The 25971-nt window shown below is 38.5% G+C and overlaps 1 protein-coding gene across 11 annotated transcripts in view; it reads right to left on the reverse strand.

The window, feature by feature from the left end:
* TCF4 (transcription factor 4) overlaps positions 1-25971 on the reverse strand; it is a 331867-nt gene that overhangs the window by 207834 nt on the left and 98062 nt on the right. For all 11 annotated transcript variants that reach the window (XM_054583696.1, XM_054583692.1, XM_054583697.1 and 8 more), the window contains 2 exons: positions 12469-12530; positions 9602-9698 (listed from right to left, as the gene is read on the reverse strand). In XM_054583696.1, the coding sequence (XP_054439671.1) occupies positions 9602-9698; positions 12469-12530 (159 nt within the window). The remainder of the gene's footprint in view (positions 1-9601; positions 9699-12468; positions 12531-25971) is intronic.

The raw sequence follows: 25971 nt of genomic DNA on the forward strand, positions 1-25971 counted from the left end.
GCAATGTCCAGCTGAAAACAGGCCTTGCTCAGCCCGCCATCCTCCACTTCCCCCATCCTGGGCTTTTGTGAGATTTTCAACCTATAGGAAAGCTTTACATACTTTATTTTAAACACAAACAAAATAACCAGCTATGTTTTACACCAATTTAAAATGAAGCTTCCTTACAGTTTTTCCTGTTAATAAACGTGTGTCAAGGAACTGAGGAGTAATAATAAACAATCAATAAGATGAAAAATGTCTGGGCTCTATTAAGTGTTTGGGAATAAGTTTAATTTAATCCTAATCTATGTTCCTTACAGTTTGCAACTGTTGGTCAACAGGCCAGACAGTCTTCAGAATAAAATAAAATGAGATCCACTAAATGCCTCTTTCTACTCCAAAATAATACACAGTTACTTAGGAAAGACTCAGAAACCCTTGCGAGTGAAGGGAATAGGAAACAATGACACACAGAGGCAACGTTCTAGGTCAAGCTTCTCCAGAGAAGTGGGAACTGAAAAGCAGAAAAAGACGGACCTCAGCGCAATGCCGAGGATACGAAGGCGCGGGCCACAGCGTCTCACTGGTGAAAAGCACCCTACCTGGTGGTCGCTCCATCACTCGGAAGACCCAGGACGCAGGCAGAAAAATCGCAACCTGTCACCACTCGGACATCACACCACGGCAGTTTCAGCCAAGTGGAACAATGCAACTTGAGAACATTTAAGTTGGAAAGAAAAATGGCTGGAGGAAAATATTTCACAGAGGTGCACATCTGAATTCAACACAGTGATCGCATAAAGAGGTCCTCATTTTATAGGGTTACTGTTCTGGCTGAAAAAGAAATCTTTTCACTTCGGTCTTCATGTTTAGAGAACTGAATATTCTATACTATCTCCGCCTGTTCCTGCCTTCTGTTCTAATCTCATTAGAAAGTAAGGTGTTTTAAAACTGCTCTTACGCAAGACCCAAAGAATATAGACTTTTTATTAATTACAGATGGAAGAGACTGAGTACCAATGTGCAGCTTCACAATTCCATCAGACGATAAACAGTCACAGAGCAGAACAGTTAATGCGAAGTACATTCCCTTACCTACTACACTGCTCACAGCGACAGTGGGGGCAGGGGTGGCAGTGTTCACTACCCTCACCTTAGAAATGCGCGAGTCGGGGCTCATAAGAAATTCATCCTAAGTCCCAGTCACCATGAGGTGAAACAGCAAAATCTTTCAGAGCGTGGTGACCACTAGCCTATTCCTGTATTCCATGACGCTCTCAAGACTTACTGTGCTTAAAATGGAGCCCCCTTGCTCCTTTGGTCCTCATGCATGTTTAATTTGAACAACAAAAAAAGCAGGCTTATTTGTACTGAAGACCAACATACCACTGATGGCAGACACACACTGGCACAGACTTGAGTTTCACAGGCCCTGCACCTGCACTGATGCTCTCCTGAGGCTGAGGGGCAGCGAGAGGTTTGGGAAACGCATTTTGTAATCCCCTGCCCATGGATCCAGGCAAGACTTCTGTTCAAATGCTACCACAGGCATGTTTTAAGTGTCAAGCTTATACAAATCCAAAGAAACCATTGTTCCAATGAAGAACTTAGAAAGTTTACTACTAAATAAAAGCGGCTCACGTGTTTCAAGTCCAGCTTACCTTTATTGATAGGCAGCCGTGCCCCCTGCCTGCATTCTCGCTGGCCTGGTTCTGGCCAGGACTGTGTTCAGCAGGGGCGGGGACCTTCTGGCCCAAGTTGGATCCAGCTCTCACCATAATGTCATGCAGTCCTGGCAGGCTGCCTAAAATTAAATGTCGTTTTTGGGCTGCACCTAATCCTCCACATTAAAGAACAACAAATTGTGTACGTATTAAAATAAAATAGAGGGCTTTTTGCCCCCAGGCAGTGAGCATTCTTGTCTCCTGCTTCACGACACTATGGCGAATTGTTGGAAATAGGTTGCCGGGAGAATACCTGGCAGCAATGCAAGGGCACAACTGCTACATGTCACTTGCAGTGGCCTGTCCTGGGACCCTGATGCTCCAGTCCTGCTCTGAACGGCGGCAGTAGGAGACAGGGGGCACGGGCACTGATCTGAGGCTAGGCCAACGACCACCAAAGGGAGTGAGGGAAGGCTGCTGGCTGGAGCTATGGACCTGCTGCCCAGGGTGCTCCGGAGCGCTCGGCAGGAACTCCGGCCAAAGACCCAAAAATGAAGGCTCTGGGTGATGCGGGCATCAGGAGGCTGACTTGGGCTCGTTGCTGCCTTGCTGAAAGGATGGCACAGGCCTGGAAGATGAAATGGGAACAGCACGCCTCCGACTCCTTCTGCATGCGTGTGACTCTCATGCCTGTACTTTCTCTTTCTTCCTAATTTCAGTACCTTTTTGTCTACTCCAATTTTTTTGTTTGTTTGTTTTTTGTTTTTTGGTCTTTCTCTCTAATTTGCTGGCCGGAATTTAGAGATGAGACCCATTTTTATATTTTGCCTATGACATGAAAGTTTGAGTCCTGTTCTTAATTTTCAAAACTTTTCAGTTGAAAATTATACACTTTTCTCTTAAAAGAAACTAAGCAAGCCCTGTAAGTTGCTAAGCCTTATATGCACACTCAACTTCTCTCTTGTCTCTGGTCATTGAGTGGGCCACAGAAGCCACCGCACGCCTTCCCACCCCGCCCCCCAGGCCCGGACCCTGCGCCTGGCCTTGGGCACAGCGGGCAGGGCAACCACACCGCTGGGCCCGCCGGTCCCCGCTTCTTTCTGCCTCAAGCCCAAACTGGACACCTGAAGCTGTGACAGTCATCTTGAGACTGTGAGGGGAACGAGAGAATCACAGAGACACCGGCCTGGACATCACCGCGCTGCAAACCGATTCCAGCAGAGGCCCACCACCCGACTTCCAGCATGAGAAAAATTACTCCTGAGCCATCATTCGTCGCATTCGCCATTACTCCCAAGCAAAAGCATTCCTACGTGATACAAACTGCTTTTTACTTTTACTTGACTGTAAAATGGTTTGTTTTCTCTTAGGGTCAATAAATGTCTATGTGAGAAATCTTCCTCTGGTATTTAGAAGATCTACGCTTTTCTGTGAACTGTAGTTTCAAGTAACATTTTTCTGGTATCAGTTCTTCTAAATTTTATACAACCTGGTTGACTCTGTCTAGTTTGACTATAAAAACTGTTCGTCACAGCGTTCATTATGCTAGACCCTAGAGCAGGCAGCTGAATGGAAACACAGCAAGGCCAGTGAAAGAGGAACAGAAATGCTTATTGACTGGACAAGAGGAAATCAGTTATCTCATCTGAATACTAGAAAAACAACTTTTTTCACTAGCCTTTAGAAAAATACCAATTTTACTTTTCTTCTATAAGTAAAATACTCTGTGGTTTGGTTTATTGAAAACTGAAATCTACCATACTGTAATACAGTCTGTTTCCTGCCATTAGGATATATTTTGCACAGTCAAGGATATAATGCTATTCAATAAATTTTTATATGACTGGCTGGCTCTGGTTTAGTTTTCTTCCTGATACAGTAACATGTAGGCCTCACTTTAATTTACGGGCTTTTCATTCAGGGTTTAAACCATATATATATGATTCCCTGATTTATTCATGAATGAAACCATTCAACAGACATTTACTGAAGTCCTACAACTCTGTGCCAAACATTGATCCATGCAAAATACCCTTCTCACAGGAATATAACTTAACAGGTCATTATTTTATCCTCAATCAATTCAATCCCTTAACTATATATTTGGAATGAGTTAAGGTGGAAAAAGAAATATCCATTTGAATCAGCTTTAAAAATAACATTTGGAAAACATATCACTAGCAAAATTACTTGAAGGTGTCATGAAATAAAGATGAATGGATTAGAAAGAATGATCAAACATCTCTAAAGGTAAAATATAATATAATGACAAAATGGCACACCTAAAAGATTAATGAACCATTACATAAGACAACTGACTCAGGGATCATCTAGAGGCCTGTTCCACCCTCGATTTAAAGATGCGGAAGGTAGCTGACCTGGGGACCCACAGGCGGTTGTAGCAAAAGAGGGGAGAAAAGTCCATCTTGCGTCCCAAACTTAGCTCACGATCAGGATTAATAAAATCACTCAGGATGACACTTCAAATGTCTTATTTGTGAATACTTTGGGAAGACATTTTAAATTTAACATACTGCAATAACAAAACTCCCAAACAAACAAAAAAAAATGAACAACAAATAAGACCACTATTACACATTTCTTCTCTCAGACATCGCTTGTTACCACATTATCAGTCCAACAGTTAACAGATGATATCAAGATAACCTCAAGCTAAAAGTGTCATTAGAAAAAAGACAGTGAGGAAGCACAGAGACGCCCTTAACTAGTGAACTTGCAAGCAGCCTGATATCACCCTCTAACTTCAGACACTTTAAAAGTGAACTGAAATGTCTAAAATGACATTCATACTCACAATTCCATTTTCATGGACCTCTGGCACTTCAGAACATCAAGTAACTGTTACTATTGTACAGATTTTCTTTCTTTAAATTATTTTCAATATTTACATTCCTTCATGGAAGGAAAAAAAAACTATCTGACCAAGGAATCAAGTTAAATCTTACCCATCTTTAAACAAACTTTATGGCGATTCTCTTCCTTTGTAGGTTAAAGTTTTCAAGACAGTTTTCCTAATAAGAGCCTCTTCATTGGGTATTTCCAGTCTTAAAATGAAAAGAAACACTCCCTGTATTAGCATCTACTCACATTTGCCGTTTTACAAGAAGACTGTGCCACTCGCCGCTGCCACTGGGATTTGAAAAAGCTCACAACACTTCACCTTTATGCTGAGCTAAACTCAGGGTAGCCATAAACACTTTGAAGTAATACAAACCTAAATATTCCTGCTAGGCAAACGGAGCAGTGGAACTGAATTATAATGAGCTAGCAGCTGTCACAATATGACCACAGTAACCAAATCAAAATATCAACCGCTAACCCAGATGAGATTCAAAGGTCATCCTATAAGCCAGCAGCTTTCTTCAGTTATGCCTGACACCTCGATCTACTCCTGCAGTAAAATGTTCCACTGAGGTAGTTTAGAAACCAGTGACTCAACAGTGGGAAATTATTTAGTGCACTAGCACAGTACCATTAGTGGGACTAGAAGCAAAACCACAATGAGGAAACCAAACCATTCACAAAGGGACGTGTAAGAACACAGCGGGTGATGTTGAGCTAAGCTGGACCCAACCATACAGAAGTATCGCTTTTCACATCCTGCAGTTACCAAAAGCGTGTCCATGATCTTACTGGCAACTTGCTCACTCAAACAATCTGGTTTTCAATTAAGGCTCTGGAACAATAGAAGGAAAATGCATCCTTGGATCCTTCCCTGAATCAAAAAGTTTTAGCTGGGTAATATATTGTATCCCACTGTACAAATATTTGGACAATTCCCTGCAAAATGTAATGCTTGGCAAAAAACCAAAAAGTAAAGTTTTAAAAAATCCATACTCTCTTCATATAGTTCTTGCCAGGAATTTCAAACTATTCCATAGCACATAGCCCTTTTAAAAACAAGACTCAGGCCCTTGGTCCCTTGGTCCTATTAGCATGTTCTGAAAGCCACCCACTGGCCACCTGTATAGGTTTAATCAAACTATTCAAAACAGCAGCAAACAAGTTTCCAACAGATCAAGTGTACAGTATTATCATTAATAATCACAGGTAGTCACAAGGAAGAAGTGATCTGCTTCTCTCTTCAGGACAAAACAGGACACAGAAATTCAAACAAGTAAAAACTGACCCAATGAAAGCAATGAATGAGGACTTGGGAAATGTCTGGTAAAAGAAAGTATCAATTGGTCAGTGCAGGCAGTCAGCTATGTGACTTGCTGCTTCAATCTCTCAACTCCTCCACACTCCCCTACACCAAAAACAAACAAACAAACAAACAAACACCCAAAAAACACCCCACGATATACTCTCATTTAAAAAAAAAATTAGGGGCTTGCTGTTTTGTCTAGTTTAATTGTGCTCTTCTTTAGAGAATGTATACAATATCAATTTCCAACATTTTGTATGGCTACTCAAACTACAGACAGGGATGGAAGGAGTAGTAAACCTTATAAACCAAGGAATGCCATTAATTTTTCTAGCATAATAAGCATGTGTGTGCACATACTTGCACAAGTGCTCTTGTGTTCATTTGTTTATTTTTAGTTTACAGATTCATGAACTATCAAATAGGGTACTAAATTCAGGTATGAAAGCTGATTTCTAAAAGAGCAAATTAATGGCATCACTCTATTAATTTTATAAATTATAACCTATTTTTCTTAAATGAAATACACAAATTGAGTTTTATTATTTGGGTGCTGAACAAGTATTCTATTACACAAACTAACATTTATGCAAAACTATTCATGTGAAATAACAAAGTTCAGAATTGTAATAAAGGGTTTTACTAGCATAAGAGTTTACGAGCAAATGGTAGCAATTCCTGCATCCTCTCTCCAAAATAGTGGACTTCCATTAAGAACAAAATATAGAATATTAATTTACCCCCAAAAGGAGAGAGTGGTTCATTACTTTTTTCTTTACTTCTAACAAACTAAATATCACAAAGTGAGCAGTTTACATTAAAAAATCAGGTCACTTGAAGTTAATAACTCTTTCCAGTAAAATTACTGTCACTTATTTCTGTAGCAGACACCTAATTCAGTTATAGGCTTGATTGATTTGACAATAGAGAATCTGGTCCAATAAAGTGACTGATTTATTTCTGACGCTATAGCTTTTACCCTAATGTGACATCATAGTAGAATTAAGTCTTTGACGTGTAGAGAAATCCCTTGTAATTAATGAAAAGTAAGGATTCTGAGAATGGATACTGGAGTATTGTCAGAAACTTACATTAAGGTCTAATACCTTCTTTTGGTAGAATGAGAACTTCCACAAAGTTAACACAAAGAGCATAGATTTTTACACAAAGAACAGTTTAGAATATACCGTATAGTGTGTGAATTCAAATTGTTCTCTATGCTAATAGATTTATTTTGTGTCTTTGTCACCCTTTGTAAACTGGTTGCCTTTAATTTCTTAAAAATGACCTATCTTCTCTTTGTAAAGATGCAGCATAACACCAAGCATCGCTCATCTCTAAAGTGGCTGCATTTGAAATAAACAGCAGCTTGAGCAGAATCAATGAGAATCTTTGTTCCAGAATCTAGCCCTGAGATAGTCAAGCAAATCAAGAAGGCGTTTGGGATGTGAGAAATTATAAGGGTGGGAAGAGTTTTTAATGCAGCATCATAGTCAGTTCTCTAAAAATATTTCTTAAAAATTCTTCTCCAAACTAAAAATGCAAGGTCCTTCATAGTTGTTGAAATGTCTTTTTTCTCTCTTTTTCCTTCTGTGCACACGGCCCCGTGCCCTCTTGCTCCGAGGGCGACTTCCCTGACCCCAGTCCGACACTGCACCGTTAATGTCAGATAAACCATTTAGCCCAAGCACAATTCTTTTCTGTGCAAAAATCTGCTTGAGGTGGAAAATGTAGCAGTTTGTAAACAATAAAGAGCCATGTTTCAGACCAGACAGCTTATCTAACAGAGAAGTCCTTTCATGGGGAACAGTGGGTGGGAGCCTCCGGACATAGTAGCATTTCCTATCACAATGCAGGAGACTGTCTTGGCCTCCATATTTAAGAGTTTAATGGGAAGGAGGGCAGACGGATAAAAGAACACAGCTGACATCGACTTTCAGCTTAAACAACAACTAAGTGAAAAGAGCTCTCTCTACTCTAGCTTCAGGCTCTCATCCACTTATATTTTAAATATTATTTGGATTGAAAAATAAATGCAGTTGGTAAAATAGTTGCCCACGAGGACATAGGAATGACAACAATTATTTACTACCTTCGTATTGCTTGATGTATTCTGTAATTAATTTATCAAGTTTTTTAGGAACACCTTTTTACACGAACTTCTAAATAGGAGTAGTAACGTATTTTATTTTACTTTAGCTTTTCAGAGGATAGTTTTAGAATCTGCTAAGGGAGTTCTTTAATATACTCTTTAGGTGCTACTCCTCAAGATTTTTTATTTTCAAATTAATTTTTTCTATTTTATGAAGTTGGGTGAGGATGAATAGAGAAATAATGGCCTTAGAATTTAAAATTATTACTATCGTCATTGAAGTGGCTAAAGTTGTTCTTTAAATTTTCAGTTGATAAATATATCCAGCCATCTGCACACATCCTGAAAACAGAAACGTGTTGTACCTTTCTATTGACAATTGATTAAAACAACAACAACAAAAACCTGGGATTCTTGGGTTTAGCTACAAAGTTAAAACAACATAAACATGAAATTTAGCACCTTACAGTAAAAAAAAAAAGCAAGCACAAATATAAGAACAACCTAGAATCAAGGACAATTTTGCGATTCTCAAATTTGGGATGACATATACAGCACAATATATGATATTAGCCATTAAACATAAATTGCTAGTACTTCTCTGCTTTATCTGTTTATGTTAAATATCTGAAATTCCTTAGAAGGATTTAATGGTGATTTTGGAGGGAGGCGGGAAGGAAGAAATTCAAAGCCCAGCTACCTGAAATGACAAGTATAGTTTCAAGGCTTAAAAATGGAGACATTCTTCAAAAGCATTTGCAATTATGGTTTCAGGATGATACAATCATGGCTGTGTGTTTTCCTTGGAGTATATGGTCCAACAGCTTGCACACCAAGTAATTTAACTTCATTCATTGATGGATTCTCAATAAAATTTGGCCAAGTTGAGAGATTTACTAATATTGTTAAAAACTCACATTTACTAGAACAAGGGTCATTTTTTCAATCAAACATAAAGTAACCAGCTTTTGAGACCTTTTAAGGCATTATGAATTATCTTTTCATTGTTTAGGTTACTGCTGTCAGACCAACGTCCTACAGTGCAGGCACAGCAGAAAACTGCGCTAAGGACTCAGGTAGGAAGGGCATGCTAGAGGCTCACAGACTGCCTCCAGCTACACCAGCGCGCTCCCAGCAGCGTAGGAGGGTGACTGCCTAGACCGCCTGCGCTGAAGTACACCCTTGATAAATGCACAACGGGATTTTATAGTTCAACTTGAAGGTGCTACTCTGAGTTAAACACAATAAACCTATTAAGCACACTGTACCTATTATTAAAGGGGTTTTCATAACCCCTATTAATAAAAACTCACAGCTAATACTAGCTATATCTCATTGCCAACTGGCAAGCCCAATGATATTTTTATTTTAAATAGTCACCACTTTGATTTCATCAACCTTTACTTAGAAAACTACTGTTGCAACACTGAAATTGTGATATGTGCTTTATGTCTAAGGAAGGCAAATTTTCCACAGAGATTCAGTAAAACTCTGTAATTCCACATGGTCATCAAACTTAGTTCTTTATGCTGTATTATCAAGCACAGCCTATCAATATTTTCCCACAATGTAAAATTACTATAGAGAACTGACTAAAAATCCGAGTTCCTAAAGCCATAACATCTGTCTGGGCTTGTGTTCTGTATGGGTAAAACATTCATTCAAAAAATAATATTAATTTAAAATTCATCTTACTTTGTATTCTGGAATTGACGAAAGGTGGAGAGAGATTGTCATGTGACCCAAGGTCCCTGCTGGTCATGTGGTCATAGGGAGTCCCATCTCCATAGTTCTGTAAATAAAACAACAGCATAAGTTTCAATTTTACATGAAAAAAATCAGCACATAAATATGCTCCCACTATTGAGACCCCTCTGATCCAAAATAACTAGAGTCCACCATTTGGACCCAGGAACCTTCTCTTCACAGGAACAGTAGTTAGGAGAGGGCTCCAGGGTTTGCAGAGTTCAAATGTTCCTCATAATTGCTGTGACATCTAGGGAATTATAATAATAGAACCAACTGGCATGAAGTTGTTGATGTGATTAAATGAAATAATGCATGTAAAACACCTAACATATAAAATGTTGTAAATATTAAAGTTATTTTGATAAGCCCACATTATTTTTTTAACTACCCATAGCCTGGAATAAATAGCTTTTGGAAGACCAAGGCAGAGCCTTTGAAAAAGCAACATTTGGTTTTTATGACATTGAAATTTCAATGTTTTGTTAAAGTTGTTATTGTGGTTGTAAGAGAATTGGATCATTCCATAAGTAATTAACACAAAGAGTGTTAAAATTATTATTACAATAGTACTATGAATAAATATCACAACTTTAACATAAATTAGTACTTCTGGATTTGGACAAAGTGTGCCACAAAAAAATGATTTTAAAGCAGACATTAATTTTGTCATTATTATGATTAACTCATTGTTTTAATGGGACTTTAAAATTAAAATACTGTTTTTAAACCGCTCAGTCACTTACTTTTCATGGAGGAACCCATACCATATAGGAAAGAAAATCACGTGTATTATCTATAGTTCAAATTTCAATCTACTAAGGTACATTCAGTAACCGAAAAGGAAAAAAATTTAAAGAGTCATTCTGCTCAGCTGGTTGCAGGGCCCATAAAGACTAAGTCAAATTTACTCAGAGGTGTCAGTTGGTATGTGAGCCAAAGGGCAGAATCAGCCCACATAAAAAAGACAGTGCTGTATGAAAAATGAAAGTGCACGCAGCTCCCTAGAGAATAACTGGAGCCCTTAAAATCCAAACCAACCTGTTTCCAATTGTCTTTCCTCATTTATAAAAATTAAAGTGAATGATGCTGTAATCTAATGCTGTCAATATGTTGACGTATAGAAAGACATCACATAACTAGCATGGATTTTACACTCACTCATTCTATGCCAAGTATTGCATAATACTAATTATTATTAAGTGACCCCATCCTAAAGAATGTTCCAAATGCTTCATATACATTATCTAACTTAAACCTCAGCTGAGTGCTGCAAGGTAGCTGATAATAGCACCACTTTAAAATGAGAGAAGAGACTTGGGCTGTACAGGTACAACTCAGCCACAGCACTCTGTCTTGTGCAAACTCCCCAGCTTTAGAAAATATAAATTGCAAAATATTGACCCAAATTATTCACCAACACATTCCCTGAAGTGGGAGAACAGTTAATGAACACAAAATAAAAGTCAGACTGATCCTAAGTGGATCTTGTTCTCAGAAATGTAATTAAAAGTACTATGTGTATTAAAATGAGAAATCATAAGAAATTAAGTCTGAATGAACTATACAACAGAGGGAAGCACTGCCATCTCCTACACTTGCTGTCAAAGGGAACGGATTTATTTCTGCAAGTGCAGCCCGTAATATGAGAAGGAGGAAAGATTTCCTCCACCCGTCCATGTAATGCATTAGAATGTCCAACTCGACAGCTGGTACAAGGGCTCAGCAAAGTTACTGTTAAGCTTAGAGATCCTGCTGTACCCTGAAGACCAGAGCAAGAACCACAAGGCCAAAGGACAGGTAGAAATGAATAACTACGGCTTACTGAAATGTCCCTATTTTGACAGCTTGATTACCTACCTACCTTGCCTCTTAAGACAAAATGGACACCTTCCTCCCCCCACCCAAATCTATGTGCATACTTAAGAGTAAAATGTTACCCTCCCTACAGAATGCTTCATCTATACAGCTGGTTGGGGGAGGTGCAGATGTTTGTTCAGCTATGTGCTCTAAGTCTATTTTTAATTTGGGACATTGTATGTGTATTACAAAAGTTGATATAGATTTTAGAGAGCCTAGAAATGACTCCGCTGAAGACAGATTTTAATTAAATCATATCAATTTAAATTTGAACGAACATAAAAGATCCTTTGGTTCTACTTCTTCAGTTTATAAATTAGGAACATGAAGATCAAAGAGGTGAAATGACATGCCCAAAGTCAGTACATACAAAAACACATCTTGCCTTTCCCACCCCCTTTCATGATCTTCCCATTACAGCCAAACTAACAAACAAATATGAGCAGCAAAAATATGAGACCAAATAAATGAATGAACCCCACTGGTGACCAGAGGCACTACTGGTGAAATAAATGACATGTTTACGAAGTGCAATCAACACAGATTTATTATGTAGATTATACTGATAGGCTAGACCTTCATACCATGTCTTCAGAATTACTCAGTAGTCTATTTGCACCAATATATTACAGGGATGGTAGGACTTTTTCTCAAAGTTGCGCCATCTACAGAAAAATAATTTTCTATAATACTAGATCAACAACTGGCAAAGTAAGGCCAAATATTTAATGAAGGATTTTTCTTCTGGTTAGCAGACGTAGAACAGGTGTCATATTCAATAAGAGCATCCCATAAGAGAAGGGAAAAAAAGTCCAAACACAAGCTGATCCTCATTAAACTTAGTGTGCATATATATCTGTGCAGTTGCATGTGTGCTTGAAAGGAACTCACCTTCAGTTTGTCAATTTGCATACGTAGGGTGTCTGGATGTGGGAGAAAAGATTAGATGTACTTACCCTGGATGGGCTTGGATGTCCTCCATTCCCCCAGGACCCTGAGCTACTTCTGTCTTCTACATCTAGGGACAAGAGAAAAGTTCTTCAGGCTTTCTTGCAATAATTCTCTCTTTTTGTATATGCACTTTTAAATTAATGTTACAAATTAATCTCCTGTTGCCTTTAATTAAGAATCAGGCACAGGGCTACCACGATGATAGTGGCTTCTGACCCATCTACTTAAATTAACTCATTTAAATTCACAGCAAAAATGAACTGGACCCTCAGGAACCAGAGGTATGAACATCAAAATTACTTCCATCTTTCACAGTGTTTCACAGCCTCAACTTTTACAGACATCAAACTGCACTTAACATTTAATTTAAATATTGTGGACAAAGTGTAAAAATACGCTAACACAACCTTAATACAAAAAAAAAGTTAAATTCAGGTAACTATTCATGCTAACATCAGCAGCACGCATGCCATAATGCTCTTGAATACTCTTTGTTCTCTAGCCAAAGCCTGTCACACCAGATAAGAGACATGCAACAAAATATACAAGACAAAAAAAGAATTCCATCCTCTATTTCTACCAGCCTACTACTTGGAAATTAGGATTTTGTTTTTTTAAGTTAAGGCAACACTGTCTCAGTCTTAATTTTTTTCAATAGATGTGGCCACTTCGCCTACAATCCTTAATCTAGGCATTGAGAGGTGGAAATTAAAGTTGTCAAAGTTTCATGTTGATAAATGATAATGAAGAGACTCAAGTGAACTATGGAAAAGTAGGAGTTCTTCTGAAATCCGCAGCAGCGAAGTTCTGACGCTGGCCGGATTGCTAAACACTCAGTCAGTGCTTCCCGTGGCAAATACTCGGGACGGAGAATTTAACAACTGCGTTATCCTATTAATTGCTTAAAACATAAAAGTGTTTTAAAATTTTAAAGATCAGTCACTCTATATTTAGAAACGGCTTTGAGATTTTTGATGAAAGGCCCTTTGTAAGTATAAAAAGTTTCACTGTTCTATTATTTTGATCACGGTTGACAACAGATGGCCATCACAAACTTCCTCTGACAGAACTGAAGGAGGAGGTGTGAAACTCTGGTTCAGCAGACATAGTCCCACTTATTGTGTTTCCTAACATTTCAGTGATACTGTTTATTCTCTTAATGCACTACTGCCATTCCTTTTATTACTGCTATTTTATTTCCAGCAGAAGTAATCGTAGTATAATTAATTGACTTATTTTTTTTTGGACACAGTGGAGTACACAGCATTTTAGAATACCTTAAGAGATAGAAAAACAACTTTTAGGACTAAGCTTGAGTTCTTTCTTTTCTAACCAATTATTTCGGTGGGTTTTTTTTTTTTTTTTTTTTTTTTGCTTTTTTGCTTCAGAAGATAATGCAACTGCAAACAGATGTCCTCTGAGGACAGCTAAAATCAGGGACTGTGAGTTTTAAGGAATGTCAAGAAAGCTCTGGAGAGTACATTCAATCTGGAGAGAAGAAGCAATGTTTTCCCCAAATCTGCTGTCTAACAACTCGACCTCCTGGCCTATCCTGTGTAGGCTGAACTGAAGTACACAAAGAACTGACTTAGAACCCTCTGGATTCTCACATGAGTAAGTTTTGTGGCCTACGTGGTCCTCTTCATCTTTAACCAAATATCACATATTTCAAACAAACAAAACAAACAAATATCACAAAACAAACAAACAAACCAAAACTGTGTAAGTGACAAAATCTCTCAAACGCTGCAGCTTTTCAGAAGTCTAGCACATCTTGAATTCCTTTTCACCTAAAACGGCCAGCCAGCTTGGGTTAACTAGAAAAACTTCTGCTCTTAAATTTGGCCAAAGAATCATGAAGGAAAAGAGCTGAATCCCCATCTCTACCATAAGATGTCATATTGTTTGGACACATTTTATCTTTTCCAATTTTCAAAAAGTAGGCAGAAGCAAGAAGGAAATAAGACCATAGTAATGCCAGGCCAATGGTTCTCCACCAGAGGCAATTTTGGCCCCCAGGGGACATTTGGCAATATGTAGGGACATTTTGAGTTGTCACAGCTTTGGGAGAAGGGGAAGAGGTATACTGGCATCCTACAGATACACAGAACAGTCCCCCACCACAAAAAATGTTCTAGCCCCAAATGTCACCTGTGGCAGGATCGAGAAGTCCTGTGCTAGAGGCAAAGTCACGTTTCAGAGCAAAAAGAAAGAACTGAGTTGGAGAACAGATATACTAGAATTTTATTTTAATTTACAACAAACTCTATTAAAAACAGAGTGACATACATTTTTAACCCATACTTGAGCTAGAGTGTTTCAAGACACCTTCATATATATGTTCTGTCCACAAAATAAAGGAAAAATGATGGTCAACCATGCAGACTGCTAATGAGCAGGCAGATAAAACACATCAGAATTTGAGTATTCCCAACTGGGCAATTTCAAAAGCGAGCAATCCACTAATTAAAAATGCTGGAAGTTTAGGTTTTTTTAAAAACACGTTGAATACTGGCTAGGTTCCTTCACAAGTAGATCCTCAACCAATCGAATCTAACTGCTCTTTTGACGTGCTTTCCCATTTCCACCTTTCCGATTTCCTGACTCATGCCGGGCACCCTCCTCCCCTCTGCTGCTCTCTTTTTAGCAGGTTTTTCCATCTCTTGGCTTCCAGCTAGACAGATCTAGAAGACAGGGACAACTCTCTAGCTCTTCAGAACCTAAGGACACAATCATATGATTTCTGATTATATTTTATTTTTGTAAATGTATCTGTATAACTGGTGCTCATTCATCCATAGCAAGAAGGCTAGAGCACGGATATTTGTAGCTCATAATGAATGTAAACATGCCACGTTTATGTTTTTTGTTCCTTTCTTCCCTCCCACTGTGTTCCATCAGAACCGCCAGTAAATTAGCATGCATTCCCTCAACAACTATTCCAGCACAGCTCAAAGAGCGTCTGAGGCTCACCCTGCATCTGAATCATGCGATATGTTCATCAAAAGTCTGTATCTTAGAGTCCATGGCAGACCCAGTGAGTCTAGATCTCTGGGGACAGAGCCAGGAAAAAATAAAAAAGACACAACTGTTTTTAACAAGGTCCCCAAGTAATTTTCATGTACATGAGTTTGAGATCCACCAGCCTACTCTATTGCAACACAACACAGATGCATGTCCAGCACCAACAGTTGCATGTCTCACTCCCTTTCTTTAAATCCCTGCCTCGGTTGCAGGATTCAGCAGCATTCAGTACACACTCCCAGCACATCTGCATCCCAGTGGGTCTTGCCCAGGTTCACTTTTTATGCAAACCCTGCACATGGCCTACACTTGGCCATTCCTTGTGTATATGAACATTGCGCACACACTTTTATACCTCCATGGTTTTGCACCTCTATTCCCCTCTCCTACACTGGTCTTCATCCCTCAAAAAATAATGGCAGCTAACATTTAGTGAGCTTAATTATGTGTCAGACACTGTGCTAAGCACCTCAATGCACTAATAGTATCCCCATTTTATATATGAGAAAACTAAGGCTTCAATGGGACAGATAACTGTCCCAAGGTGACAATAAATGGTGGAGCTGGTCAACACAGGTGCTGTCCGTGCTAAAAGGCAATGAGTGCTTTTCCCCACCATGAAAATACCCTTCTGGTAAGAAACTCAGAATTCTCCATGACCAGCTTGAAAGAATGGTACCTTCAGTCACTTTTCCCCAGGCAGAGCAAATATATTTATTTGGCAGTTTATGCCCATTCTTGTGTCCACGTAAGATTACAGAATTATAAACAACGCCAATTACCTAAAAGTAAATATTTGAAGAAATCAAGAGACTGGAAAATAAGAGTAGAAGAACAATAAAGCCAGAGGTGCGACGGGCTTTCCAAAATGTACAATGCGACGGACTAGAGAAGGGGTCAAAATCCTAGAAGCTCCGCAGTGGGCAAAGCAAAGAGCGAAGTGAGATTCACAACACACACTGATAAAAAAAAGGCAAATGGTTCAGGAAATCCATTAAGGCCACAATTGAAAAACTGCCTGGGATAGAAGCCATCTGAATATTGTTCTTCCCTCTCCCTTGTTCCTGTTGCCACCTCTATCCAAGATGAGAATAAATAGCAGAAAGACAATAACCTAGGCAGCAGGAAGGAGAGGCAAAAGGCAAGTGGATACTAGAAATTATTCTTCCACAAGACTGAAATGGACTTGAGGATTCAAGATTTTTCAAACTGATTTCACCCTAAACTAGAAGAGACATAGTAACTTTCATGGGATTGACAGCTGCTTTAAAAGGCAGCCTGACAATCCACAAATTTTTTTTAAGTCCCTCTAATAAGTCTGACACTTCAGTGAAGTTAAGAGAGAACCAGGACCAAACCCTCCATTTTAGAGAAATGATACAAACGTAATTTTTAATTTCTATGATTTCCCATCTACATTCATTAAAGTTACGGTTTGATTCCTCAGATATCCATGAGATCAAAACTATCAGCTAGACCAGACAAATATCAGAAAACACTGCACTGGGGCTTGAGATGGAAACCTGGATTTTAGCAGCGACTCTGCATTAACCAGCTCTAGGGTCTGAGCCAGCCTCTGGCCACTCTGAACCCATTTTTTGTCAACTGTAAAATAAGAGGGTTTCATTTTCATTCTTGGAAATAGTACAGGCTAGTATATTTGGATCACTCTCCAGCAAGAGAAAAGTAAAAATGATGGATTTAAAAAAAATTAATCTTCTTTAAAATACCAATCAGCTGACTAGAGAGTAAGGAATTATCAAGCCAAAATCAAAATGAATGCTGGAACCCAGGAAGGAAAAAAACACATTTTGCGCTGAGGACATCTGCCAACCTCAAAAATTTAATGGCCTCTTGGGTCTAAGAGAACTGAAGTGAAAACCTAGCACCCACCCAAAGGTATCTAACAGGAGATAAGGGGATAATAGCATTTCCAACCTCAAGGAGTTACTATTAAAGTAAATGAGGTCATTAATACTTGCTAAACACTTAGGGAAGTACCTGGCCCCTAGCAAATAATCAGTAACCAGTATCTGCCCTGAGAGCCTAGTTTACTAACAGCGCCCAAAACCTAAGATAATTAAACCCCATAAATATGCCAAATTGTGACCCAGTGAAGGAAATCTGAGCCTCACTTTTTTATGACCACTAGTTCTGCTTAACAGGTTAGAGACTTTCAAATATTCTCCTGGATTTTAGAAATAGCCAATATGCTCAGAATAAACAAATCTGACCTTCTCCATGAACCTCGACAAGCACAATCACAGTGAGAATTCAGCAACCATCAGATTTGTTTTGTGGCTTAGTTTACCTTTAGAGTATCTTCTTTACATCTCGCCATTTTAACATATTTCTGTGTGTACATAAATGATATGCTGTCAAAAGTTATGTATGCTGACCAACAGCCCAAGCTAAGAACACAGACTAAGTATTACGTAGGTTTAAACCTGATTTGAAATAAACAAGTGTGAGAGTTACCTAACTCTGTTGATTTGGTGTCATTAGAGTTGTTTATTGGTGCTTTCCATACTTTGCACCCAGATCACGCCAAACACCCAAGGTCCTAGAGGTTCATGAAGTCAGAAAACAACCAAAGTGGTTTTTTGCATTGCTCTAGGAGTCTACAAATTCCTACTTTTGTAGAAATGTATTGATTTCCTGATGAAAGCTTCTGCATACTCGGAATGCATTGGGGGATTGAGGCTTAGTTTTTCCTGGAAAGATAATCACTCTGAAACATGTTGAAGTCTACACTGTCTTAAATCCTTTGCTCTGAAACAACAGACACTATTAAATATCCTCCACATCATCATGGAGACTCACAGACTGCGTACATCTGTGGCTCCTACTAATTTCCTAGTCCAGGAAGAACCCTTGGCTGAGCCCTCCACACAAACTGAGATGGCATATGCTCTCCGTCAGTGCCAGATGAATTTAGAGTTCAAAATATTTCATCAGCAAAGAGTGTGTTAAGGATGTGCACATTTTCATTAGCAGCCAGTATAATAAGAGCTTTAAGTAGAGGAATCTGAAGTCAAATTTGAGTACGAAGGCAGAAGGAAGAGGAGCTGACGAGCTTCAAATATAGAGAGACAATGTCCACACTACCATGATCACTTCCCTCTGTTTCTATAACAGACAAGACACACTTCATAACGACTGATCCGAGCGTGAGTGATGAGAAACTCCCAGCGCCTCCCAAATGGACTGAGCAAAAGATGAGGGCTGTGGAGATGAGTCCCACACACAGGCCCTTCGAAGATAAATAACAGAGGCCTGGGCTTTCCATTTTCATCACCACTGTCAACGCTGGTGAATTTCCTCATCAAATCAACCTGAAAACTCAAAGGTCAAGTACAAGATGGTTTTATAGTTTATATATATAAATATATAAATTGTATGAAGAAGGGTAAATGTGGATATACTGGGGAGAAAGCACAGTGGGAATATTTGTGCACAGAGGAATGATTATACTATTTTAGCCTTTATTAACCTCCAACTTACACTTCTGTTAATGTGTCCCTCAGAACACCGTTTAAAACAGTATTATTTTCCTTAAGGTAAAAAAACTAGTTTTCAAAAATGTACACTACACAATCTCAGATATTCAAAATATAACATTAATTGCTTTTTTCAGTGCTATAAAACAGGGAAAGCATTTTCATATAATATGGAATTCAGATCATATGAAGGTAACTAAATAAAATGCATAATTAGTTTGTTATAAATATGCCAGTAGTGCTCCTTATTCTGAAACTCAAGAATCATCTAAAAATTCAAGGTGAGTAAAGAGTTGTATTATAAAATTGAGACAAAAGTAACCTTGAAGTCTTTGTGTCAATCCACATAATTTTAAAGAATCAGTAACAATCTAACTTGAATAAAATTCTAACGTGAAATATGGAGATGGGGTGTCAGTTGGCACCCATCCATTTCAAATGTGTGGTTCTTCCTTTTGAAGGGAAGTCAGTCCTTTTGGGATCTCATCTTTCTAAGCAGAGGCCCAGAAAGAAGAGCCGTGAATAACAGAGACAAGAGTACAATAGCTTGAGGTGTACCTGGCCTCCTTTGACTTTCAAAAGTGTAACTGGTCTCCAAGTACTCAATGATAATGTTTGGGGGCGAAAGGACTTATTTCAAAGTCAGTGAGAATAACAATTGAAAGTTAGCTGCCACATTTGAAGACTTTAGAACATACCACCTAACTCCAAAATTACATAGATAAGCTTCAAAGTACCTAAATTAAAAGTGAATAGAGCCCTGGCTGGCGTGGCTCAGTGGATTCAGTGCTGGCCTGCAAACCAAGGTCGCCACTTCCAGTTTGATTCCTAGTTAGGGAAAGTGCCTCCTCCGTTGCAGGCTAGGTTGGGGGCATGCAATCCATGTATCTCTTGCACATCGATGTTTCACTCCCTCTCTTTCTCTCTCCCTTCCTCTCTCTCTAAAAACAAATAAATGGAATCATTTTTAAAAATAATTTTTAAAAAGCAAATTGAATTTTGGGAAATTTTTAATTAGGCACTTAGTAACTCTTAAAGATAGATGTATTTAACGATAGACATCACAAAATGTGAGAAATAAGAGGTAGATACTTTAAAAAATAAAACATTAAGTAACAAAGAAATAAATTTTAAAATATGCTTCACTCTCTAACAGAATAGAATATATAATTCTGATAACATGTACATGCAATTATGCATGCATTTTTCATATCATAAAATTAATTTTATGGTGCTAAATCCATAATACTGTGATGACTTAAGATATACAAATTGATATTTAAAGTCCCTATTCGATAAATAATTTATTACATTTATTCCAATGGAGAGGGAAAAGGAGCCAAGATGAAACATAGAACAGTTTTATCTCTTCTTCTTTCTCCCCATATCTCTGTTCTCCCTAGGGCACCATTCGTGAGGCTCTGGGAAAGGGCTGCTGGCTTAATTGAAATATTTGTGGGCTGTAATTGCTCTGCATGACCACAATGGTCCACTTCTTCCAAATGACACCCATTCCTCTTGCTTTCTTCTTTATCTTCTCTTTCCTTTTGTACTTTAACCAAGTCTACTTCTATTCTCACCTCATCTCATTCCCTGTTCCAGATGCTTGACTAATACTGGTGAAGCCAAACAGTTCTAAATACTCAGAAATCTTTCCTAAAATCCAGTTTTCTAGCTCAGTCCTTTTTGCTTACAATAATCACTCCCATAAACTGATTTTCATTTTATTCTTCCAACGTCCCAACCTCCCACCTGTGATTAACACTGCAGCCTCTGACCTGCCAATGACAAGTAGTCAATCTTACATGTTATCTTCAGGGGTCATGTCTTAGTTTTAGGCCAATTTTCTTTGTATTTAGGCTCAAATGTGCAAACCACACTATATTACTCTGCAAAACATCAATGAGAAGGCTTAATTAAGTAACACTGACAGATAAATCCATTTCTTTTGCAGTAATCAAATCAAAGCAGGTTGACATAACACAGGAACTTAATACAATTATTCCCTTGTAATTGGAAAAAGGCCCTTTACTTCTCATTAAAGCAATCTTCTGGGTATTGGCATAATAAGAAGGCTCAGAGCCTTAATACTGCCCTATAAAAGTCTCAAGATACAGACCCCTTAAGCAAACAAGCCAGATTATCTAATTCCTTGATCACAGCAGAACATGTAGTCCCTACTGTTTTAAACCACTAATTCTTTATCTCTGCTGCAATTAAAAAGAGGTAAATCAGTATCAAACGCATAAAATGAAAATCTGTAAAAATGCATGAACTGTTTATAGTTTTACAGAACCATCTCCACATGTATTTGAAGGGAAGCAGTCCACTAAAAATGAATTTGAAATATACAAATGTGAAATTGTAATAGCTTGGATCAGGATGGGGGAGGAGGGAGGATCTCCTTGATTTTATTTAATAGGCTCAACAGAATGTATTTGCCTAAATATGCAGTCTGATATTCAACCATACAACAGAAGTTTGATGATCGGAATTGTGAGAGAATAGAATTGGAAGATGACATTGAATTTTTGTGGTATTTAAAGAACAGTAAGTCACCTGGTCAACTGTAGGCTGCTCTGACTAGGTTGCAACCCACGAAGACTGCAACAACAGCACACCAAGTTCATCCCCCCACACTATACAAAGTCAGTTTTCATCGTTTCACTCCAGGTTTGAGGAATTTTCTTCTACTTACCTAATAACACCTGCTCAATCTCAAAATAACTCTAGCAACTCTTTCTGAAAAGAAACCTATGACCTAAGGTTGTGATTCCCAAATGTGGCTGATGATCAAAATACCCAGGAACCTCAAAAGAAGAAAAAAAAAAAACAACCCAAAGATATCCTGGCCCCACCTGGAAAATAATCAAGGAAAGATTCAAAGATTAAAGTCCAGGAACAACATATTTTTAAGTTCTTACTATGTTCCTCTAACTTTTTATTTTCCAAAGTCTTAATTACATTGCTGTTGAAACTATGCGCTCGCTGTGTCTCAGCCACTAGTGAGTAGGCTGCAGTGGCCACGCCCTGTCATCCCTAGCACTTCTGTGTCTATCTCCTAAGGACAAAAACAGTGCAGTTATCAAAATCAGGAACTCTGCCTTTGATACAATGGTTTTATCTAATCCACAGTCCCTGAATGATAGCTGATCTCGACTATAATAAACACATTTAACCAAGCATATACCCCTCCTCCCACAAAAAAAACCCCTCCAGGATTACTCACTGCATTTAGTCAGCATATCTCTCTCTCACTCTCTCGTCTATTTTAATCAGTAAGAGTTCCTCAGTCTTCCTTTTCCTTATATAAGATTGACATTGAAGAATGCAGACCTGTTATCTTATAGAATTGTTTCTCAGTTTGGCTTTGTCCGATGCTTCCTCATGATTACATTCAGGTGGACATAATAGTATATAAGTAGCCTCCTGTCTCTCCCAGGACATCACATACAGAGCCACGGGAGGGCACAGTGGTCTGCCCCTTCATATGTTATGCTAATTTCATCACCTTGTCAAGGTGTTGTGGGAATTCCCCACTGTATAACTACAACTTTTCCCTGCGCGACTTATCAGAAATCTATGGGAGACACTCTAAGACCATCACAACTAATTTTGAACCGTGTTCTTATGGAAAAAAATTAAAACACAAAAGTATATAAAGTAAAAAGTGAAAATTCCCTCAACACCGACTTCCCCGACCCTCGTATCAGTGATAAGCTTTCTTGATATCCGAGGCAGCCTCACAGGTCCTCTGGTCTGTGATCAGCTGGGCTTTAAAACCACAAAAATGCAGAGCAGGAAATGCAAAACTGGAGTGAAATTTCTGTCCTATCTGAATTGATAAGAAATATTCCTCAATTGTTTACTTATGTACTGATGACCTCTCCATGGATAAAACTACTAGTGGTAGCAGTGCGAACCTCTGTGGGGGTGAGGAGGACAGCAACTAGAAGAGGTGAAGACGCACTGTCCTGTTAACTGGAAGGAATTCAGCCAAGATAAAGACAACCTACTAGTGAATCAATGCAATGCATAAAGCCAAGTGAAATAATCCATTCTGGAGACAATGCTGCCCCGAACAGCTGTCCTTGCCTCTTAGTACCACATTCTAGAAACCGCTGTGTACGAACGAGATCCACCACAGGAATGACACTTCCCAGATAAAATCAAATGGATCCAGAAGTACACTTATGACAAACAATCTAGCATTGTTTTCATAAGCTGGTAGGGAAAAAAAAAAGTGGGAAACATCTAAAAGTTTTTAAAAGTGGTAAGTAAACTGACATCTTAAAAAGAATATATTCTCACGTTTAGAAGTCAGGCATACAAATAATCTAGCCACAGTCAAAAAGTGAGGAGAAAAGCTTGAACAGAGAAAGGATGGTGAGTAACACTTAGTCATTTGTTAGAATTTATGCGCGTTATACAATACTGAGTTAGTTAACTTATTGTCATCACTGTAAGGTGGAAATGGTCCCTTTTTAACATTTGGGTAAAGCTCATATTGTTTTATAAATGGAGCAGTGCTGGTGCAATTCAACTTTGACTTAGAAGATTTTCCCTACAATTCCATTTTAGCCAAATGCCTGGCAGACATTGGCAAAGATTTTTCTTAGTTGGGCTTATAAATCTGTGTGTGTTGTGTGTGTGTGTAAGTCAAAGAAGTCTGTCTGGTGACCTAAAAGGTTTTACATTTCATCTCACAATAATGTAACCACACTTTGGTACTATGCTTTCTAATTTCCAAAATGTTTTTTTATACTTCCCATTTAAAATGATTTATCTGGAATCACTGAAAGTATTAAATTGGTATCAAAAGAAGTTTAATATACACAGAAGAACTTAAATATATGCAGACTAATACCATTTTCCCAAAGCATTAAAACAAAAATCGAAAGGAAAAGAAATTGGTAGTTATCTGATGTAAGAGTTCATTCCATTTCCCTTGTTAATTCTAAAAGGTAATAGATAATTGCTTAAGTTTATTAGAATAATTGCAAAAATGGGAAACTTGGATAGCACTGGAATGACTGAGTTTTCGTATCTAGCAACATGCATTTTTAAGTCACATGAGCACTGAAAACTTGCTAATCTCTCCTCTGAGCTGCCCTGTATCCTACACAAAACCATCTCACCGACATGACCTAAGTCTGGCCCTGGTGTGCGGAAGACCCAGGGCTGTAGAGCAGGTCTGGTCTATAATGACAAAATGGACTGTAGCTTCCCCCTAACCATGCTGCAACTCTCATGTTCATTTTCAAGTGCTTGAAATCACTCTCCTAACTACAGTAGTCAAAATACATCTGCATTAACTCACTAGTCCAGGTTTTGGGGGTAGCAATCGAAACACGTTAGAATCAACTGGTATTTTCCTCAGCTTAAGTCAATCAAAATGATGGGAATAAGGATTTTGTTCTTTTCGTAGTTCTGCAACTTGGATACAGCCTGCCTTTTGCCCATCTGATAACCGATGGCTTACTGGTCAGAAAGAGATGAGCTGCTATGAGGTACTGGTCTTACAAACTCACTCTGTGGAATGATAAGAACCTGTAACTCTTCCTCAGGAATGGAAGAAATGTCCTCAGTTTGAAAGGAGATAGTCACAAAGACCTGAAGAATGACAATAACCAGGCATCTTGAGAGAAAACAAGAAGGAGGGAAGGGGTTCAGGGGAAGCCAGAGCTGTCAGTAGAGAATAATGATTTATCTGATGAGATTAGCAGAAAGTTTGATTAGAAAAGATGCCTCCTGAACACAGCAAAGATTGCAATACTACTTTAAGATGTTGTTGTAGGAAAAAACAGTGCCTGCCAAATGTGGTCTGTAACAGCACAGGCCAGCCATGAGTGACAGTGGGAAAATAGCCACTAAGCCAGATTTTATTTGATTTGTACTGATGATTTTTATTAGAATACATGGATCATTGCTTCAACCTTTCCATGTAAAACCAAATCAAATTCAAAAACTCACACATCAGTCACCTAACCTTATGTCATTCCGTCTGCTTTACTAAAGTTGAGCCACATTTCAGCTGATCTGTCCTCGATAAATTGTGCAGCTACTCAAAACTGTTGGGCCAAATTCTGGGAGGCGAGTGGTACACAGAAGAAACCGCAAAATCTGCAGTTACAAATAAGAAAGCCAAATAAAAGAAATACTGCAAGCCTCATAAATACGGAATGGAATCAAAGCAACATATAGTCAGTGCAAAACAAGATGAAACACATTTTCCTCGTAGTATCAGATGGATTGTACCTTATCTTTCAAAGACCCACTCACTCTGTGCTTCTTTTCCCACTTAAATTCAAGGCTCCGTGCAGGACTCTGCAAAGTAATCACTCTGAAAGTCCACAACCATATGGCATAGGAAGTCTAATCAGTTTTACAAATTAAAAATAATAATCAGTTCTACAAATTATAACCTTTAAGGTAAAAATTTTAAATATTAAATAGAACAGCACATGTGTGTAAGGCTTCTATACTATTTATAAAAAGCACTTAATTAAAAAAATGAAATTTCATTACATGAAACACAGCAATGAGTTTCCAAAGAAAAAGTACCTATATCCTACTTCCCACCATTCCTTTACCTTATCCTGTGTGCATTAGCATTTTTCCTTCTTCCCAACACTGCAGAGTAGTTATTGTCTAGATACCCATTTCTAGTTAAAACATCAGTTCCATCTTCATGATTTCCTTTACTTTCCCAAACAACTCCTGAAAGTAAACAACATTCCCAGTTAAAGGCCATCAGTACTCCCCACATCCAATGTCCTCTGGAGGCTAAGTGTACACCACACGGTAGTGCCTTAGTTGAAAATTCAATGCCTCTGAAAACTAGTGGTCACCAAACTCTCAGGTCTCTGGTGCAACCTTCCATGGCTAAAACTAGACTGTTTTCCCCAAATCCCATTTCTACCCACATCCGCCCCAACTGTGATCACACAGGAAGTCTACGTCTCCCATTCTCCTTTGCAGTAA

Source organism: Pteronotus mesoamericanus, unplaced genomic scaffold (assembly GCF_021234165.1).
Source record: "Pteronotus mesoamericanus isolate MK-2021 breed Mesoamerican mustached bat unplaced genomic scaffold, CSHL_Meso_final contig_74, whole genome shotgun sequence".
Lineage (NCBI taxonomy): Eukaryota > Metazoa > Chordata > Mammalia > Chiroptera > Mormoopidae > Pteronotus > Pteronotus mesoamericanus.